Source organism: Trichoderma camerunense, assembly GCF_050948025.1.
Source record: "Trichoderma camerunense strain CBS 138272 chromosome Unknown V8C40scaffold_17, whole genome shotgun sequence".
Taxonomy (NCBI): domain Eukaryota; kingdom Fungi; phylum Ascomycota; class Sordariomycetes; order Hypocreales; family Hypocreaceae; genus Trichoderma; species Trichoderma camerunense.
Genome location: NW_028145353.1, coordinates 604,625 through 624,559, shown reverse-complemented (window position 1 = coordinate 624,559; position 19,935 = coordinate 604,625). Strand labels below are relative to the sequence as shown.

Here is a 19,935-nt window from a genome sequence, read left to right as displayed (position 1 = left end):
GGTATCAGTATTAAGAAAATACAGAAGAGAGGTTGGAGGCTCTGGCGTTACATTTCCAGTGACGCATACAAAAGTCCTTCCGTGTTCAAGGGAAAGCAATGTAGTTCGCTAACTAAAGCCGGCTATTATAAAAGAATTGTAACGTTAATACGGGGCTGGATCCAAATATATCCAACCCACTATAAGATAACGCATCTACCTACATGTACACTACGGCTGATACCCTTAAGGAACTGGATGTCCACAGTACTCTAGTTACCGATTGGCTGTCCTTGAGACTTGGTTTAGACCTTATTAATCAAGTATAGAACTGAATGACAGGTTGGATTCAAAATGCCTACCCACAAGAGACCGTAACCCATGATCGATTGCGAGTGATTATGCAAGAGGCTTGGGACTCAATAGAACTTCCACACAAGCTCGTAGCCTCAATACCAGCCCGTTGTAAGGCTGGAATTCTTGCTGGAATTCTTGTAAATGGGTTATATACATGTAAATACTAGACCTCTCGCTCAAATAGCTACCTTGAGAAAACTGGCGTAAATACAAAAGACCTCCCGGCCTTGACCGTCATCAGCACCTTTATCGAGACTTGTGTGCCGTTGGCTAATTCCGGAATGGCACCAGCAGTATCCATTCATGAGAAAAGCCCTTTTGTGGCTTTCAAACTCAATCAGGGCCGGCCTCTGCACCTTATCTAGCTGAGATGCCGTCGTCAGAAAGCTCCACATGTGGGAGCGGGATTACCTAGCTCAGAGAAGAATGTGCAAGTACAAAGGATTAAGGATTGGGAAATAATAAGAGAGTTGTCGAGAGGTCACTGTGGCAAAAATTTTCGTTATAGGTAGCCCATCAACCCGTATCACACAAGACTGAGCAGTATATATAGAATTCTCAGCTCTCTTCGTGTTCCCTCTTATTATCCCAAGTATACGATATCACCAAGAACATCCATCCTTCACCCCCTGGATAGGCATACCACGACGAGAAACTGCCCAGCATGCATCGTCAATACGCCCCTCCGCGCGAACCCATCCGCAATGAGATTGTCGTCGTCTTTGGCGAATTCTGCGGAACCTTCATGTTCCTCCTCATGTCCTTCATCGGCACCCAGGCCGCCCTCGACAACAATGATCCAACAAACCCCAACGCACCTCTATTCCCTTTTTCGCTCTTATACGTTGCTTCTTCTTTCGGAGCTGCACTAGCCGTCAATGTATGGGTCTTTTACAGAGTGACGGGCGGCATGTTCAACCCTGCTGTAAGTGACGAACCTCTCATTATGCCACACTTTGCAATACTCCCCCCGGTTTTCATGAGATTTTGTATTAATTCCAGCTACAAGGTCACACTTGGTCTCGTTCTTGTCGGTGCAGTCAAGCCGCTCCGTGGTCTCCTCATCTTTCCCACTCAAATCGTCGCCGGCATCGCTGCCGCAGCAGTGACTGATGCCCTCCTCCCCGGTCCTCTGCTAGTAGCCAACAAGCTCGCTTCCGGCACCAGCATCTCCCGCGGCCTCTTCATCGAAATGTTCCTCACGGCGCAGCTCGTCATCACCGTCTACTTTCTCGCCGTGGAAAAGCACCGAGCCACGTTCTTGGCGCCCCTGGGCATTGGCCTCGCCGTCTTCATCGCCCACATTTGCGGCACAAACTTCACCGGAACAGGCATCAACCCAGCCCGATCGTTTGGCCCAGCTGTCGTTACCGATTTCACGGGCTACCAGTGGATCTACTGGGTTGGACCGTTCTTGGGCTCTCTTCTCGCCTTTGCCGTCTACACCATTCTCAAGTGGCTAGAGTATCACACTGCCAACCCCGGCCAGGATGACGACAACACTGTTAAGAAGACACCTGCAGGTTTCACCATCCCTACGGGTGACAGACAGTACAGCAACAGCACTAACGGAGCAAAGGAGCACGTACCATCGGAGCCGCGAGACAGCGGAGTTGCTCAGACTTCCTCCGCACCACAGGGATTTCAGGCCGTTTAAGATGGTCAAATGACCTATGGCGGATATAAAACAGAATGTTGTAAAATCTCATGATTATGTATTCAACATGAATAACGGACGAACATAGGTATGGGCGTGTAGGAATAGGCTGCATGTTTCCTCTGAGAGGAAGCCCATTATGCTGCGAAGCAATTGAAAAGCAAACTTTGTATACTTCATATATCATATTGCATATGTATACATTTATAATCTACAATCTATACTCTCAATTGATTGTGCGCTCACGATCGCTCAGTGAAATACATCGTACTCAGCTCTTCCTTGATGGATACCTGTCATCCTCTTCACTCTTCCTCTGCCATGATGATTCCCAAGTGAAATAAAGCTCTTCACTGATGGATACCAGTTACCCTCTTCACTCTTCCTCGGCCAATTCCTCTGGAAACCACCCGTACACTTCCAAGTCGACCGTATACTCACCCATTGCAGTCCGGGTCACTTCAACTCCTTCCCTTTGCAGTTCTGTAGCTTGATTCGCGGCGCCCGAAGGTTGTGATCTAAAAATTAGCATTAATGACAGACAAATAAATTCATCCGCTTGACAAGGACAAGTGTCACTATACACTAAAACTCACCTCGGCGATACCGCTCCCTTGGAATTAATCACCCTCTGCCACGGCACATTCGAGCTGTTAAACACGGCGTCCTCGTCATGAGGCAAATGCTTCATACAAACGCCCACTTGTCTCGGCCGCTGCGCTATTGTCCCCTCATCAGCATCTCCATCACCAATTCATCACAAGCAGTATATGCAATTGAGAAGAGAGTTCAAAGCTCTCTTTCAATTGTGCATCCAGAGAAAAACGTACGTGTGCCGACGAGGTAAGCAATGTGCGCATAAGTCGTCACCTTTCCATACGGAATCTGCTGAGCGGCAGAGTAAACCGCATGGAAGAAAGCTTGAGCTTCGTCCGACCGCGCCATGTGCTCTTCTAAGGAACGAAATGAGTGTATAAAATCACATAGAGCACAGTAACAGAAACAATAGCTTTTTTAAAGCAAATGATGGATGAGAAGTGAGATTGCTTGAGTCGGTGAAAGGGGAGAAGTTGAGCAAAGGGCGTGAATCAGTGACAGAGAAATTTGGTGGGGCTTTCGGGGCTTTGTAACAGACTTGCAGCGTCACAGGCATTGCAGCAATCATTAGCCAAGTACCTAATAATGCTATTGCCACAGAGAGAAATATGAAGTCTATACTTAACCACTAGATAATAGTCGTAAAAAAACAACGTATTTTATCTTGTCAGTATTATTTCTAGCTCTAGGATGAACAGGTGTTTGTAGCTTAGAATTATTGAAACCTGAAATGCTAGATGACGGGACCTCTTTCAAGCTGCCGCCTTTGAACAGTGCAAGCAAGGCACTCCTCACAATTGAGGCCATCTTGACCAAACATGTTGCTCAGTCCCCAGATTAGTTTCATATCATCCAAACAAGCAGAAAATGTGTGTCCTACGATTATCTCAATATATATAACATCAACTGCTCCTGCTCAATGCTTCAATTTATAAACTATCACTAAATCATACCCCGTAAACATGACTCTTCCCCACCGACCGCAACGGGAGAATTGCTTAGGAATCATTCATCTCGCTTCAAACGCTACATTATAAATCCAACCAGCAAACCTCCATCATTCAAGAAACCCTACAACCCTACACACAGCCTAAACATGGAGAACCATATAATCCCAACGTAAAATAAAGAAGTTCACAACGATGACAACAACACAATAACACAAATGATAAAAAGAACCCGTGCCACATTGGGGCGCATCTCACATTCAGCACTTCAAACAAGAAAAGCCATCTACAGAGTATACATATAATAATCTACAAGGTCCAATCCATCACATCAACTCCGAGTCTCATAACATGGCCATCAATCGACTGACTCCATGCAAGTTCCCCCCCTTTCTCGTCGTATTTTTACAGCTCCCCCTCTCAGCTCGGCGTTAAACAACAAACTCGCACGAATCCAGTATCATCAAAATAGAATAATAACCACCTCGCCTACACTATACAGTAGGACAACCAGAAGAAAAGGTGTAAAAAAACAAATAAATAGAGTAAAACAACGCGCATCATGACGTACAACTTGTCATTTAACACGGTGAAATGACATTGTAGTTTGCTCGCTCCAGAAAAAAAAACAAGAATAAAGTAGACGTTTCGAACAGAGGATGAGAAAAAAGGTAAGAGGGTCACAATAACTCCTGGCTGCGCCGAATGAAACCAAATCAAGAAATAAAAAACAAGCAGCCAATACCAAGAGATAAGATATCAATATTTTCCTCTCCTCCGAGGCAAATGCACCGGATAGGAGAAGCATCATGAGTCGGAAAGAAGAAATTCATGAAGGTTTGACAGAATGAGGTCCCGTCAGAATGAAGCGTCAAGAAAATAACATCCAAAGCGAGTTGCTGTAAGGGGCAGTGAGTTCCTGCGAGGCGCAAAGAGTTGGGGTATAGTCCTGCAGAGCCCACATACAGCTGCGTTTGCCCATGAGCGTCACGCTTAGAAGCAGTTCAAGCTGCCCTTCTTCTTCTTGTTCTTGCTGATGGCCTGCATTCTCTCCTCCAGCTGCTTTCGGGCCGCCTCTGCCGCCTGTCTCTTCTTTCGCTCCTCCTCTACCGCCTGCATGCTGTATCGGTTGTCCTGTGACTGGTCACTCGTCTTCTCCTTCAGCTCCTTGACCTCGGCTTCAAGCTCTTGAGCACGCTTCTTCCAGGCATCGCAGTCTGCCTTGACCTTCTTGGATTGCTTCTCCAGGTCACCCAGAGCCTCTTCTAGAGTCTGCGTAAGTTGGCGCTCGGCGCTGAGGTGCTTCTCAATAGCACGAATGCGAGCTTCTTGATCCTCAGTGACCTGAGAAATGTTGAAGTTGTCCTTGCTCGGGGGGCGTGTCGAAGTAGGAGAGCTGGGCGCACCGTTGGGCAGAGGTGGCAGAGGGACGGAAGGAGGTGGTGATGGTAGAGAGTTGTGTGAGGAGCTCTTGCGAATTGTCGAGTTGGAGTTGGATCGCTTGACGTCTCCATTGGCCATTTCGTTGTACTTGATCTGTTCATCAATGGTTAGCTAGGTTCACACATAACATGACTCACAGCCCTCGACATAATGAGAGGAGGTGGAGGCGGGTGACGACTTACTTGGAGGGCAGCATATTCTTCGCGGACGGTTTCAAGCTCGGTTTGAAGCTTGATTCGAGAGGACAACGCCTCGTCAAGCTGGGCGTTACGCTCAGACTGCAGCGAGCTCAGGCGGTTATTGGTCACCTGAACCTCATCAAAGTTGTGCTGCAGCTGTTCTTCGAGCTCTTCAATGAGACGAGAGTTCTTCTTGTTGCGGCCATCGAGGTCTTCCACCTTGGCCTTGACGGCAGCAAGCTGGTCCACCAGAGGACCAGCCTTGGCTTCTGGGCCGCCAGGAAGCAGGCCTGCAATCGCCGTCTTCACTCCCTCAAGATCCCGGACGAGTGTCTCGTTGATGTTTGACAGCTCCGTAACATGAGATGTAAGCTCACCCATCTTCTTGCGCTCTGATTCAACGGCATTTTGGTTGGCGACGAGAGCCTCAATCCGCTCGCCCAGCTTCTCTAGTGGCATCTCTGCACCAAAGACGGCGGCGATCTGAGTCGCAACTCTTGTCAGTTCATCCCTGGACTGAGCAAGGTCCGTTTCCAGCCTGAAAATAGCCTCTGAGTGCTCAGTCATAAGCACCTCTACCTGCTTCTCATAGCTAGTTTGTTCGTGGTCCTTCAGTTCAGCAAGTTCTCGAGCGTGGCTCTGCTTGAGCGCGTCCATCTCTTCCTGGTGCGCTTTTGTGGCATCTTCGTGGCTAGCAATCAGCTCCTCAAGCTTAGCGGAAAGTTCTTGGTGGCGGGCGGTTGTCTCAGCTGTAACTGAGCTATGAATCTTAGACATGTCGTCCATTGCCGCTCGAGCGGAGAGATGGAGAGACTCGAGCTCTGCAACCTTGGCGTTGTTGCTGTTGATAACAGCCTTGTACTCGTCGATCTCTCCGCGTAGGAACTCAATGAGCTCTTGCTGCTTGACAACTTCCTTCTTGGCCTCCTCAGCATCCGCATCCTTTTCGGCAGCGGCTCGGGTTTGGGATTCGACTAGCTGGGCGTTTGCAGCATCGACCTGGGCCTCTAGCTGTTGGATGGTTGCCTGCATCTCTTTCTCGGTGCTTCTCATAGATACCAGAGCAGCGTGATGCTTGTTCTCCCAGCCAGCCAGCTCTGCCTGCAGCGTAGACACTCTTTCATTGTATGGAACGTCGGCCTCTTCTTCGTCACTCGGCATGAACTGAGTTCGGGTAGGAGTAGATGCGACAGACTTGCGGAGGACCTCGACTTCGCTCGTCAATTCCCGCTCACGCACAGCATGGGCCTCACGAAGATCGTAGAGTTGCCTCTCGCTCTGCTCAAGCTGGCCTCGGAGGGTTGCGACCATCGACATGTCAACGGGTGAGGCCTTCAAGCTAGAGCGCTCACGCGCCAGGCCTGAGATGATGGCCATCTTGCTCTCCATCTCCTTCTTGGCCGCAGCAACGTCGGACTCCAGCTCTTGGATTCGTTCACTGCGGGATTGAAGCTCGTGCATGGCTGAGTTGAGGTTCAGCTCAAATGATTGCATTGTCTCTGGCCTTCCTTCAAAGTTTTCAGCTGCAAGATTTCTCAAGTAGACGAATGATCGCTGAGCACGATCCACGCCAAGAAGGTTCTGGCTCGACTTTCGGCGGATTACGCGGGGGCCGTTGTCGACAGTTCGGGCCTTGGTAACTTCGGTCTTGAGCTCCTCGACCATATCCAAGGTCTCGTTGTGCTTGAGTTCCAGCTGAGCGTATTTCATGGCCAGTTCCCTTTCGGCGCTTTCTTTTTCCTCGGCCAGGACTCTGAGTCTCTCAAGCTCCATGGCAAGCTGTTCATTTTGCTCGCTCCTGTCAGCCTGTTCGTATTGCTCGGCAGGCACCTGGATTTCGGCATCGTCATGCTGAACAAAGAATTCAAACTGCTGAGCCTCCTGAGCCTGAACCTGCTCAATATGCTCAACGTGCTCCTTGGGTTCGACCACCTCCTTAGACTCGACGAGCTCCACAGGCTCAGCCAACTCCTTATGCTCGACCTGCGCTTTCAGCTCAATTGGTTCCTTCAGCTCAACTGGCTGTACGTTTTCATGTTCGGCGACGTGCTCGGTCTTCTCGACATGCTCAGGCTGCTCCTTCGACTCGAGCTGTTCGTGCTGCTCGACAGGTTCAGTCTGTTCCTCCAGCTCGTCCTGTCCCTGCTGCTCATGCAGCTCGACATGTTGCGCGAGCTCTCTGGTCAGATCCTCAACTGATGCTGCGGGCTTAGCAGTAGCCGTATCGTCTTCAGATTCCAGATCGAGATGCGTGGTATCAGCCGTGATGGGTGAGTCCATGACGGACGAAAGCTCAGAGGAGAGCGATCGGTGGGCTGAAGATCGAATATCATCTTTGGCGTAGCTCGTCTGAACGGACTGGAATGACTCGGGGCGAGTCTCGGTCGCTGCGTCCACGGAAATGATGGAATGGCGGAGTCGGTCAGGGTAGCGAGCTTCGTCAATAGTATCCTGGAGCTCTGACATCTTTCGCATCGCCTCTTCGTACTTGGCATGCAGTCTACCATAGTCATGAACGGTAGTCTCGTGCTCAGTTCGAAGGTCGAAGAGCTCTCGAGTGACCAACTCCAGCTTGTCTGCCACGAATTTGGATTGTGCAAAGGCCTGGTTTGTAGCTGCATCATCGACGGGCTGGTTCTCGGAAGCTTTTGGTACAGAATCACCGGCAATAACAGCATCCTCATCGTTCTCCACAACAGGGGCGAGCTTTGATGTTGCTTCTTCGGTTTCATTCTGCTGATCTTTGTCTTGGGCCAGTTGGTGGTCATGGCCGTCTGCGGACTCCGCCTTCGTGCTATCGTCTGAGTCGCGCAATTTAGACTCGTCAACATGGTCAAGCTCGTGAAGCAAAGCGTCCAGCTTGCCTAGACTCCGCTGTCTCTCAATAACTTGCTCAAGACGCTCGATTTCTCGTTGCATAAGCTCAGCGTCCTGATCCGCCTCGGCAAGGCGCTCCTCCAGCGTTGAGATGTAATCTTCAGACGCAGACTCGTTCTCACGGATGCGGGTAATCTCTTTACGCAACTCAACAATAATGGCCGAGTTCTTCTCCTCACCAGTGCTGTGGCCATCTAGCTTAGCCTCCAAGTCGTGGAGGTAGCTTTCGGTGCTAGCTTCGCGGTCCATGAGCTTTTGAATACGAGACTGCAACTGGGAGTTGATAGTCTCAACATAGGCACACTTGGTTTCTTTCTCGAGGAGATTTGTTTCCGTGTTCGACAAGGTGGTTCGTGTCTTGGACAATGACTGTTCGAGCGTCTGGATGGTCTTCTCGTATTCGAGAACAACCTGTTCAACTGACTGAGCAAATGAGTTTGAGCGGTTCAGGCGATCGGTTGCATTTTCTTCCTGGAGCTCGTCCAACTGGAGATGGTGCTGGTGCTCGCTTTCTCGGGCCTTGGCCATTTCCGCAATCAAGCGAGCATGGCGGTTGTTCAGGGTGCCATAGTTTTCCTGGAGATCAAGCAGCTGGTTCTGAAGCTCTGCTTCCCGTTCATTTTGCCTCTCGGATCTTTCGGTAGATCTGTTGGCGCTACGAGGGGGGAGGTCGCCTTGTCCGTTGGCACTGCGAATTTGCTCGCGCAAAAAGGCCACCTCGGCCTTCAGCCGTTCAATAATGGCATTCTTATCCCCTTCTTCGACTTGCTGGATTCGAGGCTTTGACTGGATAGCACGGGCGCGCTGCGCATATTGAACGGTGTTGAGCGTCTCGCTAAGATGGAATTCCGGCGGCGTAACACAGGCAATCATGTAGGTAATTGCATTGCCACCGAGCGAGTCCTGGAGAAGTCGCGTGAGTTTGGAATCGCGATAAGAGACGTGGGCGCCCGCGTTTCGTGACGAAAGCTGGCTGATGACTTTACCCAGGGCAGCCAATCCGGCGTTGATGGATATTCCTTCCTTTGCACGCTCGCCCTGAGCACCCGTGTTCTTCAGTCTTTCACTACCGGCCAAATCGACAAAGTGCAGCTTGCTATCGGTGGTGACGGATATGTCCTGGCCACTCATGGCTTCCAAGGGCATGGAGTGGCGCTTGTCGGAATTTGAAAACTTGTTCTTGCGCTGGACCAAGTTGAGGGAGAAGACGGCGTGTGAGCGGGAGGATTTGGCGTTGATGGCAGTAGCATCGGTCTGGCGAATGGAGGAGCCAAAGGCGAGGGCGTTGAGAAGGTCGTCGACGCAGGTAATGTCGACCTGGTGCAGGCCTGTGAGAATGATATTGCCCTTGACATCTTCTCGGATTGCAACTGAGGTTCGATCATTTAGTGGCGTGGTATCGGCAACCAGAAGATCTCGGAGGGTCTCGTTGTAAATTTCGACATAGGTGGCCGTCAATGCCCAGTTTCGGTCGCCCAGGTTGTTTTGCTGGCCATATCCTCGAGGAGATCTGAAGCTACTAGCGCTCTTCATTGTGCCATTATTCACAACACCTTTCTGTACATCCAGCTTTTCGAACAGGGCAGCGGCTGCTCGAGGGATAACACCTAAATGAGAGCACAATGGATTAGCCACGCAAGATGACGAGCGCAATGCAGCTTGCGCATAGAATCTGCTGCTGTTAGTGGACAGGCAAAAGGAAGTTCCATACCCATATCGTCTGGATTTTCTGTCGCACTTGCCGTGCCCATGGTGTATGATTTGCCAGCACCGGACTGGCCGTAGGCAAGGAGAGAGACATTGTATCCTTGGGTGAAGGCGTTGATGCTGTCTGTCAGGTACTCCCAGATGCCATCTTGCATAACATCCGGGCCGAAGACGCGATCGAAGACGAAAAGCTTACGTCCTTGAGGAGAATCGATAGACAGGCTCGTATTAGACGTGACGTGCACCATAGGGCGCTGGAAGCGCTGCGGTATCAGGTCATATCCTGGATCTTCTGGATTCAACGCCGGTCGCACTCTGACGGCTGCGAGAGTAAAGGTAAAATGGTCATGTCAGCTCATCCAAAAAATCATGAAATCAGTACTAGCCCGGGAGACGTCGAAGTTCACGAGACAGTGTACCAACGTCTTTGGAGGGTTTGGTGCTTGAAAAGAGGGCGAAAATGCGTACCGACACGGACAGCCGTCCGATTGTCCTCATCAGAGGCTCTGCTCTCGCCGCCTTGCTTGCTGTTCATACTCAACCGACTGGTGCTCCTTGGTTGAGGACGAGTAGCAATCGCGCTCAGGGGACGCTGAAGCTTATGCGCTGGCGATGGCGAGTCCGGCGGAGAAGTGGCCATGGCGGAAGATGCGAAGCGAAGCGGAGCCAGATGTCACCGAGGCAGCGAAGCTCCAGTCGCTCCAGTCCAGAATACCTGTTCTATTAATCAGGTAGGGGCCCGTGTCGACGGCGCGCACAAGCCGGCGCAAACGCGCACAAGCGACAGCAGGTGAATGACCCAGGCCGCGAACACGAGCAGCGCTGGAACGGGGAAAACGAGCGAATTAGAAAAGAAATTGAGGAGGGGAAAAGAGTGTGCTGACGATGTCCTGAGGGAGGGGAGGAAAAGGAACGACGATGGTCAGAGACAGAGACGGAGGATCAACGAACGGTTTCTCAAGAGAACCGTGCCGATCGTTGCTCGCTACCAGAACAAGCAGTAGTCGTAATAGTTTGCTGATTCTCTTTTTTTCTTTCTTTTTTCGTCCCTCTCTCTCTCTGTCTTGTGGTCTCTCTCCCCTTGTCTTTGCTATGATCCAATCTGCGCGCCTCACTGGCCGGTGGAGACGGGATGCCGGTGCATGAACTCGTACTGGTAGAGATACAAGATTGTATGCGGGTGCGTATGTACAGTACACGTGTGGTGTGGTGTGTGTGTGTATGTCGGACAGAGCTACTGGAACCTGAATAGTCGGGATGTGCGTATGTACGGGTACAGGCAATGCATGGCCAGGCTGGCACTGATTCGACGGCCGGCTTCGTGAGGATATTGCGGTTGCACGATGAGTGGTCGCGATGGGGGTCTCGGGGGTCCTTGTTCGCCTATCAAACAGGCATGTCAGAGCTGGGTATGGCGATGGAGACGGCAGGGCCCTTGAACGGGTGGATTTGGCTATCCCGTACCTAATTAAACAAAGACGCCAGACCTTGCAAACGGGCTGGACTGGGGCGAGAATTGATGAATGGATGCTGCTCGCACGATGGCAATTCTCCAGCACGGTAAGATACCTTGGCACAGGCAGGATTGGATTGGCCCAGCTCAGTGTCCTTACAGAACAGAACGAGACGAGACAAGAGAATTGAATGACGGGGCGGGATCGTGCCTGCGAAGGTGGAGTGAAGAAGACGAGACGTGTGGTGTTTTTCGACCCGATATTAAAAGGGGGGAGAAGCTGGTGTTTGCTAGCTAGGGGGGAATATTCGATAGACTGAGGCGAGGTCGGTCGAAGAGGGAAAAAGACACCCGTCCGACAGGTACATAGGTAGCTGCTTAGTGGTGTTTAGCACCTACGGGGAGCAATTCCAGGGCACCAGACCATTGACAGTAGCTGCCTCCAGCTGCTGAAGCGATGGACGAGCCCCTAAAATGCGCACATCATCTCAACTCCATGTCCCCTAACCTAGGGAAACTAACAACAACGTGCACCTAATCAATTTGATCCGTGGCAAGGCTCTGCCCAATCCAGTCCAGTCGCCTGCACACAGCGCAAATTGTCACAAACCCCTAAAAAGCCACCGCGAAATAGCTCGCAGGAGGAGGATTGGTAAGGCAGCGCCCCGTGCTACGTTCGCTGGTACCGGTACTTCGACAGCAGCGCGATTTCAGCGCCTCGAGCACCCAGACACAGAGCCAAATCGGTACGGCCAGGTACTTGCAGCATCGTCCAGAACCCCTGAAATTGCCAGCGCCCGCCTGTGCCTAAAACAGCCAAGAGCCAGGGGATCCTAGCGCTAAGCGGCATGCGCTAGTCCGTTTGGGGTCCCAGCTCGCACTAGCCACCTGCCAAGCCACCGCAGGCCCTTGAGAGCTCGCCTGTGATCGGAGAGAAAAGAGGCCATTCTGTGGCTGTTTGGCCCTGATCCATCATCGATCCATTTGCACAAAAACGAGCTTCTAGTTCTCGCTTGTTCCTGAGCTTTTTCTTTCTTTGGCTTAGCAGCCTCGCAGCCGGGTCCATGGGCAACAGGGGAGTGAGTACCTGGACTTGTGCAAGTGCTGGAGCTCCGTACCGCTACGGCGTCACAGGTACCTGCCGGCGCTCCGTGCTCCGTCAAAATCCGAAACAACAAGCAACAGGACGAATTGAAGGCTTTTCACTTTCTCTTCCGCTCTCTCTCTCTCTATCTCTCTCTCTCTGTCCCCCCTGTCTGTCCATCCGTTACCCAAGTCTGGCTGGCCCGTGGAGTCTGGAAATTAGGACATGGCGATAACCGAAGAAAAACGAACGGGAAAAAAAAAAGTGTCCGTTGTCCTTCTCCACGATGCGGCCACATGCGCGCGCGATTGACAAAGAAAAGGTCGTACAAGGCTGACTGATGATGTGAAGCTGAGTCCGCAGTGGGACACGAGTCGACGGGATGGCATGTGCTAGCGTGTGATTGCTACTCTTTAGTCGACAATCGGTCATTTCATTTCCCTTGCTTGGGTTCCGTTCCGTTCCTTGATTCCTCGACGGTTCCCTTCAATGTTCTTGATGCAACGGGCCTTGATATCTCTCAGCTCAACCACCATCAACCCCCTTGCGGACTGGCTGTCCCTACTACAGAAATGGCGTTTGACAGGTCAAATTATCCCCCGAAGCTTTGGGCACCTAATATCTGTAGTCGCTGCCGATTGCTGCACATGTCTCACCCACCCAGCGGCCGTATTGGAGCTGTGCTTGCAAGCTTGGTCCCAAAACTCCGCACAACAACCTCGCCTCGTCTGCAAGTGCGGACGGAGCACGGATTACATGGTGGTGAATAAGATGAGGAACCAGACAAGGGTGGCAGGCCAGTTGCTCTCATTTGCTGGCTGCTTGCTAGGTACTCCCACTTCCGCCGCTGCCGTCATTCGTTCACTCATTTTGCCGCCTTTGTGCTCATCGAGAGTGTCTTTGGTGTTATATTACTCGTACAGTATATGCATCCTGCACGCCGTTTCACATTGGCGCCCTTTGTCATGCGAAAAGCGCCACGCTCCGTTGGTCAATCCAATCACCCATCAACAAATGGCAGCAACACGCGTATCGTATCCGGTGTTAACACCAAATCTACAAACTACAGGTATGCAGCATTGCACTGCACCATGTTGATTATCACGGGGCCTCGCCTTGCAGAAATTGCTCGTCACATCATCACCATATAGTAAACGGTCAGCGTTTTGCAAGCAATTAACCATAACGCCGACCACATGTCGATCTTCGCCGCGCCAGGCATTGCAGGCCCAGGGGTCAACATCACGATGCCTGTCGTGTGCTCCGTAGAGTCCGTATGGGGATATATTTTCGAAATTCGGACTACACAATCAACTCGTACAGAGTCCACCACCTGTATCTACGGCAGCCTAGCAGCCCTAGCTTTGCCATCTGCCGTAAATTAATTCCATCACGTTTACCTGACAAATACTCGCCGGCAAAAGGCGAGTAAATGCTGTGGTTGCTACATGTAGGCAGTGCGACATGCGCCGTCGGCTAGTGGTGAGAGAGATCGGATGCCCAGATCTTCGGTTACTTTTTGTGCGTGTCTTGGGAGGCGTTGTGCTACCCTGTAATATGATGGCATTTAGTAACCGATGGGTATAAAGTGTGGACAAAAGAAAGAAAAAAAGCCAAAGTCAAAGTAAAACCAAAGCGACGAGGTTGTCCTCTATACCGTACCAAACAGCGCAGTAATAGATGCAAATTTCTTTCGTGATTCGTATTTGGAGCAATCTTGGGGTGCACCCTTGAACAACTGGGTAAATGAAGATCGGTATCACCGTTGTAAGATGCGGATACCACCACACACTAGATGTAATTAGCCTCATTGCTATTAGTAGATACACAAACAATCAAGCCTCCACAGGGAATTGGACACCGGATCCAATCACCATTTGTCAGAATGGAGATGCCGGAGCGATCGGGCTGGGCGGAGATTGGGTCCTCGAGAAAGCATTTTCGCCAAGCATCGAAATGTCTCGGATGAATCGAAGCCTGCAAATACAATAATAGGTGGATATGAATACGTGCACGGCTACTGTAAAGAGACGGGCAATGTGTGTTACGTACCTAGGTAGGGAACGTATTGGATGATTTCAGATGGCCTGGGAGCCGTCTTTGTTGGCCCAGCAGTTCACTCGACGGCCGTTTCCTCGCTCCAAGGGAGTAGTAGCAAGACACCAAACCTCATGCCATCAGTCGGTTATATATGGGTTGTGATTTGAACCATCTCCACCTCTCTGACACGGTCATCTCAATGCGTGTGGGATAGAACGCTTCCTTTCCGCAATAGTAGTTGTACCTGGTATTTTTTAAGAGCAATGATGTGCTAGACGCTGTAATTTACTTTCCATATACGTATGTAGCTATATGCATGCACTTAACATTAAACCATTCCTCTCAGGTCATCAGTACTGCCTATTGAGGAGAGAAACCGCTTGTTCAAAGGAATTGACAAGCACGGAATAAATGCACTCCAATAGGGAATCGAACTCATACTAGTGATTTAATAATGAATGAGTGAATGAACATCTTCTCCATTTCTCTCTATAGAACGACAAAAATAAGGCGCTGTTCATATAAAGAATGGTCACAACTCCTTCTGGGAGATAGGCCACCTGGCACAATGACATCGAGCCCGAGGTAGGGCTCCAAATGTCAAAAAGTGACTTTATATCTGCTTCGTTCACCCACTCCTCAAGGTAGGGTTTCTTCGTCATTCTGGCAAATCTAACTACCCATTTCTTGGAGTTGGGTCCCAGTACTCGAATGAACTCAGGAGTTAAAATTGACTTAATTTTTTCGTTCGTCTCCGGCGAAAAACTTTCGTTATCGTACTTGACTGTCCACTCTTTGAGCACATTGTTTGCTTGTCCGCGGGTGATTGTTCGTTGCTCCGTGATCGTGACGGGTGCTGGTGGGCTGGCGTGTCTCGGTCGGTAAAATAGGATTTCGAGCTGCTGAAGTTCGAACATCATTGCCACCATTCCCTCTTCTTCGGCATCAAGTGATTCTCGGTCCGTCGGGCGAAGAAGGCTCACGTCGCCGTTTGTCAGGTACTGTTTAAAAGCACGGGAATCCGAGAAGATATACTTTTTGCGTTGTTTTAACGAAATGCCCAAGTAGGGAAGTCAATTCACTTTTAGACCATGACTGCTGTTACCCGAGAACGATGGATCAGTTGGGCAAGCTTCAATTGTTAAGAATCAGGGGTGACCAAAAGCCTGGAGTAGCCTATGGCATCACCAGTAAAGCGGACTTGTATTTTGCGTTCAGAGAACTCATAAGAAGCCTACGATTTATTGTCGGCTGCCTGGATTATTGATCCAACCAACAAAACAACATGAAAACTTTGAAGTATCTATACGGAGGTCTATCCAACCTCCAGGTAAGCTACATGTATGTACCTATGTACCTAGGTACGTGTAGCCGGTATCTCATGCCCAAGTTCAGTAGCAGGTGCTACAGAAAAACAGCAATGTTAAAAGAAAGTAGGCAGAAAGACATATATTCGGCAAGAAGAGCGCCAGGCATGTTTTCAGTATTAAGCTCAGTATTAGTAGAGGAGTCACCTGTATAAATCTACTAGAGGTGCTCTTTTTAACAAACACAATCGTATATTATTCTGTACGATAGACTTGCCATATTCATAGCCATTTGAACGGTTATGAGATCTAGAATCGGGAGCCTTTTGACGATATCCTGCTAGCATTTATTCTAGGATGGGTCACATCGGACGCAAGGCCATGCGCTGCTATTAGGGATGCAAGTGGACCAGATGGAATTCCCTGCATTGAATATCGAACCATACAGCTATCTCGTCATATAAATGAGGCTTCTGGCAAACGTTGACTTGGCTGAACAGACCAAGTCAAAGAGCTGAGATGCTACAACTGGAATAAGATGATAAGGAGTGGCATTTGTCCAAGTCGGCTACTACTAGCAAAGAGTGATTACTATCAATGATAGTAGTTGCAAGCTAAACATAACATCTGAATTCTAGCATCTGAGTTTACTTCACGTTTGAGTGTCACGGTTGTCGTGATAAATTCTGGCAACTGGCAGCCAAACGTGCTGCCACCTGGCACTTGCCGACGCGTCCACTCGCGTCGACTTTCTACAAGAATCCCAAAACTTCTTGTCTCGAAAAATCTTTCCTCCTTCTTCATATCTCGAGACAGGATCAACAACCAACGCCCACGATGGCGCTCAACCTTGTCACTCACCCGAACCCCTGCCCCAACCCAAACATCCCCCCCTTACGCTTGGAGACTGAAGACATTCCCATCGCCAAGAATCATCCTCAGTACGACCATGCCCTCGCTGCCGTCACGGCGTACTGGCGCCAAGCAACAAACATGGCGCTCTCCGATCAACAGGAATACTGCGAGCTCGTGGCTTCGTCGGCGTTTATTGTTCCCAAATCAGCGAAAGGCGCGCCGAGCCAGCACAAGCTGTACAAAGCCATCAAGAATAACCCAACGTGGGCACGCTACGTTATGTTTAATGCCATCTATGGCAAAGTCAAATCGGTGGCAGAGCATGTGAAGACGGCACATGGCTCTGAGGTGATGGAAAACTTGTTCAAAGAATACTGCAAGCACCATCCCTACAAAAAAGGGTCCAAGAAGCGTCGAAGCGAGTCGATCGTTGAAGACCAACCTCCGAGCAAGAAGCATGCTGAAGACCCTGCTTCGTCCAACTCGGTGGTCGGTTCTTCTGGGAAAGTAGTAATCAAGAACGAATTTTCAGAGCCGAAGAGTCAAGATCTTCACGAATTCGCCAAGGTAGATCAAAAGCCCATGATGGCGCCTGTGTCGAATGAGAACAAGCTCCCCCTACATCAAAGGAGCGACTCTCCTCTTTTCGCTCGGGGCATCAAGACACTGTCCCAGAAAGCGGCAGAGACCGGCAGAGCAGATGAGATACTGCGCGAACTCATTCTCATTCGAGAGAATCAAGTCAAGCAGACTGAGAAGGCAGACCAAATACTGCGCGAACTCGCTCTCATTCGCGAGCATCAAACCAAGGAGGCTGAGAAGAAGGGAAAGGCTATGGCGAGGGTGGAGGGCTCCATTGCCGAGCTCACTTCCCGTGTCAAGGTCGTAGAGGATGTCCAACTGCTGCTGCAGAAGAATCCATGATGGCGTTCTTTGAACATGGGCAGATGAGTAGAAAACAAGGGTGATGTTAGCCGAGCAGAAAACAAGGGGAATTTTGGCTGGGGGAATGTGGTATGATAGGACTATTCACCTGGGCTTCAGTGAGTCTGAGTCTGATATCTAGTGCCTGACGAATTTTACCTCTATTGGCTGAAGAGAACCAAATCTCCTTTCTAACACACTGTGTTTATCCTTCTATTGACACTAGTTTATCTTGATCTAATCTCATTCCGTAACCACTTCTTGCATCAAGTCTTCTGGCCATCTAGCTGCATCCGTCCCATTTCCTCGAGTTCCAACATTGTATCTTAAGTCAACCACGCCGCCCCAATCAGCAACTCCCTTCACCGCGCGAAACACCTTGTCTCCAAGCACACTCGGCGAGCGTCGGTCCTCGAAGAATTCCGGGCGCAATATCCTCTTACTTGCCGGCCCAGTCCTGAGCCTCTTGACCGTTTCTGGCGCCGAGATGCCGTTGTTGTGCCAGTAGCGGTAGACTGGCCTGCCGTGCTCAGCCCACACTTTGTCAAAGACTTGAGTGGGATACGTGCCCACTGAACGAATAAGCCATGTGCTGTAGTAATTGAGGGAGAGATCGATGCAATAAGACCCGCCTCGCTCAGCACGACGCAGCAGGGCGATGAGGACTGCACAAGAACCAGCAACGCCGCTGCAATAATCGCTGTGAGGAAAGATGGGTGTGACGGGTTCATCATTTCCCATGGCTTGTCCAAAAGAATAACTAAGGCCGGTGTTCTACAACAACAAACATGTTAGATTCAACGACAAAAAGGGGAAGAAAGGGGTGGTAAGAACTTACAGCGTCAGCAACTTGCTGCCATCCGCTTCGGTCCTTCCATGGGCCATGCCAGCCGTACGAGTTTTCTCGCACATGAATAATTCCCCTGGCTCGGTTCTCACACATCTTGATGACGTCTTCTTCACCAAAGCCGTACTTGTCGAGAGTACCGGGTCGGTAGCCCTGCACGACTACATCGGCCTCCAGGATGAGCTGCTTGAGCTTTTGTCGACCACTCTCCTCTCGGAGATCGATGCTGCAGTTCCATTTTCCCCAGTTGAGATCAGCTTGGAGAGATACGACGTCTGGCAAATGGGGTGCTGTGCAGCGCATTACACTGGCTCCCAATTCTGCCAGGGATCTAGTAATACTCGGCCCAGCGATGATTCTTGTTAGGTCAACGACTTTGATCCCTATTGTTTTGTAAATCATATTAGCCAACTATTGTATAACTTCAAAGAGAAATAAGTAATTTGAATGTCCAACTAACCGGCGAGTGGCCTAGAAACACCAGATTGAGATTCGGGCGTTTCCCACCAGCATGGCTCTTGCAGCTTGTTCGCAGTCTCACGAATTTCCCATAGTCCAACATGCGCATTGGCTTTGCCGTGCTTTGAGTTTAGGAACTCGTCCACAGTGTAGCAGATGGTGCCTGCTTGCCGCGTCTCATCCGTGATTTGCTGCAAGGTCTGGCTGTCAATCTTTCCAAACGCTTCATTGAACGGCTTGACGGCATCCTCGTAAACATTTGTATCCTCATCGGCTTCGGCTTTTAGACCAACATTGAGGAGTACCGGTGTAGGATTCAGAGACCCGTGAGCTTGGAAGAAACGACCGTCGGCGCACTTGTAGATGTTGGTTGCCAGGTTGCGGTGAGTGGAAGCATTCATGCGGTGCTTATCACAGCTGGGAAAGTATTTGAACAGGTTCGCATTTGCCTGACGGAGGCTGTCGGGCCTGATATTCTCCCCTCCTTCCGAAGGATCAATAGCCCAGAGAAGAGTAGAGAAGATGAAGAGACTGGCATGGTCGGTGTTGATGGTGACACGATGAGGCTCAAGACCGTAACGGCGCTGGAGAATAACGTCCACCAAGGCTGCTTCCAGTGCCTTTAGAGATGATACAGCTTCTGCAAGCCTCCAGTTGACGGGAAGAGACGGACTGTCTGAGCCGGTGAAGACGATGTTTGTGCTTTTCTTGAGTACTTCGGCGGGGAGGTCTTTGGCTATGAGGGGATTCGAAATGATGCCCTTGTCGTAAACTTGATTTGCGGCCACAGGGACCGCATATGTATTGGCATCGTCATTACCAACAATGGTTTCTGTAGCCGTCATGCTGAAGAGGTTGTGCCTATGTCGGCACCCGGTGACTCTCTGTAGGTAACGTACTTGTATCCTAGGAAACAGGCTACGGTTCATTTTCAAGGAGAAAAAGAAAGAGAAGAGAACAGTTTATCATATTGGTTCTCTATATATAATCTACTTTAGGAACCATCGTCGTCATCATTGCATGAAAAGACAAGGCATCAATAGCGGTTTCTCGGGGCGCAGTCCGCAAACCGCGGAGAGCCTTCCGAAGACATCTCCATACCACCCACAGCGGATCTACGACAGGCTAAGGCGATTGGGGGAGTTGAAATCCGACGAAGAAACAGAAACAGGGCAAATTTTCGGAAAGCCGGCGGATTTACGAGCCATGAAGGCTTGGAAGAG

The 19,935-nt window shown here is 50.2% G+C and overlaps 6 protein-coding genes across 6 annotated transcripts; 3 read left to right on the top strand and 3 right to left on the bottom strand.

Annotated features, from left to right (window-relative positions):
• Positions 1-942: 942 nt before the first annotated feature.
• V8C40DRAFT_281767 (aquaporin-like protein) lies at positions 943-1,993 on the top strand (the record flags this gene model as incomplete). Its single annotated transcript, XM_083221675.1, has 2 exons — positions 943-1,261; positions 1,346-1,993. The coding sequence occupies exons 1-2, from the start codon at positions 1,001-1,003 to the stop codon at positions 1,991-1,993; spliced, it is 909 nt and encodes a 302-aa protein (XP_083069896.1). The 5' UTR covers positions 943-1,000.
• A 166-nt stretch (positions 1,994-2,159) lies between these two features.
• V8C40DRAFT_253361 (6-O-methylguanine DNA methyltransferase) lies at positions 2,160-3,076 on the bottom strand. The gene is made up of 3 exons (XM_083217594.1): positions 2,824-3,076; positions 2,590-2,713; positions 2,160-2,511 (listed from the first exon to the last, which is right to left on the bottom strand). Exons 1-3 carry the CDS (start codon positions 2,936-2,938, stop codon positions 2,370-2,372), a joined length of 381 nt encoding a protein of 126 aa, XP_083069895.1. The 5' UTR covers positions 2,939-3,076; the 3' UTR covers positions 2,160-2,369.
• Positions 3,077-4,439: 1,363 nt separating this feature from the next.
• V8C40DRAFT_76194 (kinesin) lies at positions 4,440-10,522 on the bottom strand. The gene is made up of 4 exons (XM_083223403.1): positions 10,212-10,522; positions 9,748-10,065; positions 5,163-9,643; positions 4,440-5,073 (listed from the first exon to the last, which is right to left on the bottom strand). The coding sequence occupies exons 1-4, from the start codon at positions 10,381-10,383 to the stop codon at positions 4,531-4,533; spliced, it is 5,514 nt and encodes a 1,837-aa protein (XP_083069894.1). The 5' UTR covers positions 10,384-10,522; the 3' UTR covers positions 4,440-4,530.
• A 2,093-nt stretch (positions 10,523-12,615) lies between these two features.
• Positions 12,616-13,467, top strand: V8C40DRAFT_76189 (uncharacterized protein). Its single transcript, XM_083223402.1, has one exon. It carries the CDS (start codon positions 12,770-12,772, stop codon positions 13,376-13,378), a length of 609 nt encoding a protein of 202 aa, XP_083069893.1. The 5' UTR covers positions 12,616-12,769; the 3' UTR covers positions 13,379-13,467.
• Positions 13,468-16,464: 2,997 nt separating this feature from the next.
• V8C40DRAFT_281764 (uncharacterized protein) lies at positions 16,465-17,406 on the top strand (the record flags this gene model as incomplete). The annotated part of the gene is made up of 1 exon (XM_083221674.1): positions 16,465-17,406. The coding sequence occupies one exon, from the start codon at positions 16,465-16,467 to the stop codon at positions 17,404-17,406; it is 942 nt and encodes a 313-aa protein (XP_083069892.1).
• Positions 17,407-17,649: 243 nt separating this feature from the next.
• Positions 17,650-19,557, bottom strand: V8C40DRAFT_269069 (putative L-carnitine dehydratase; the record flags this gene model as incomplete). Its single annotated transcript, XM_083220037.1, has 3 exons — positions 17,650-18,180; positions 18,245-18,636; positions 18,714-19,557. 3 exons carry the CDS (start codon positions 19,555-19,557, stop codon positions 17,650-17,652), a joined length of 1,767 nt encoding a protein of 588 aa, XP_083069891.1.
• Positions 19,558-19,935: the final 378 nt, after the last annotated feature.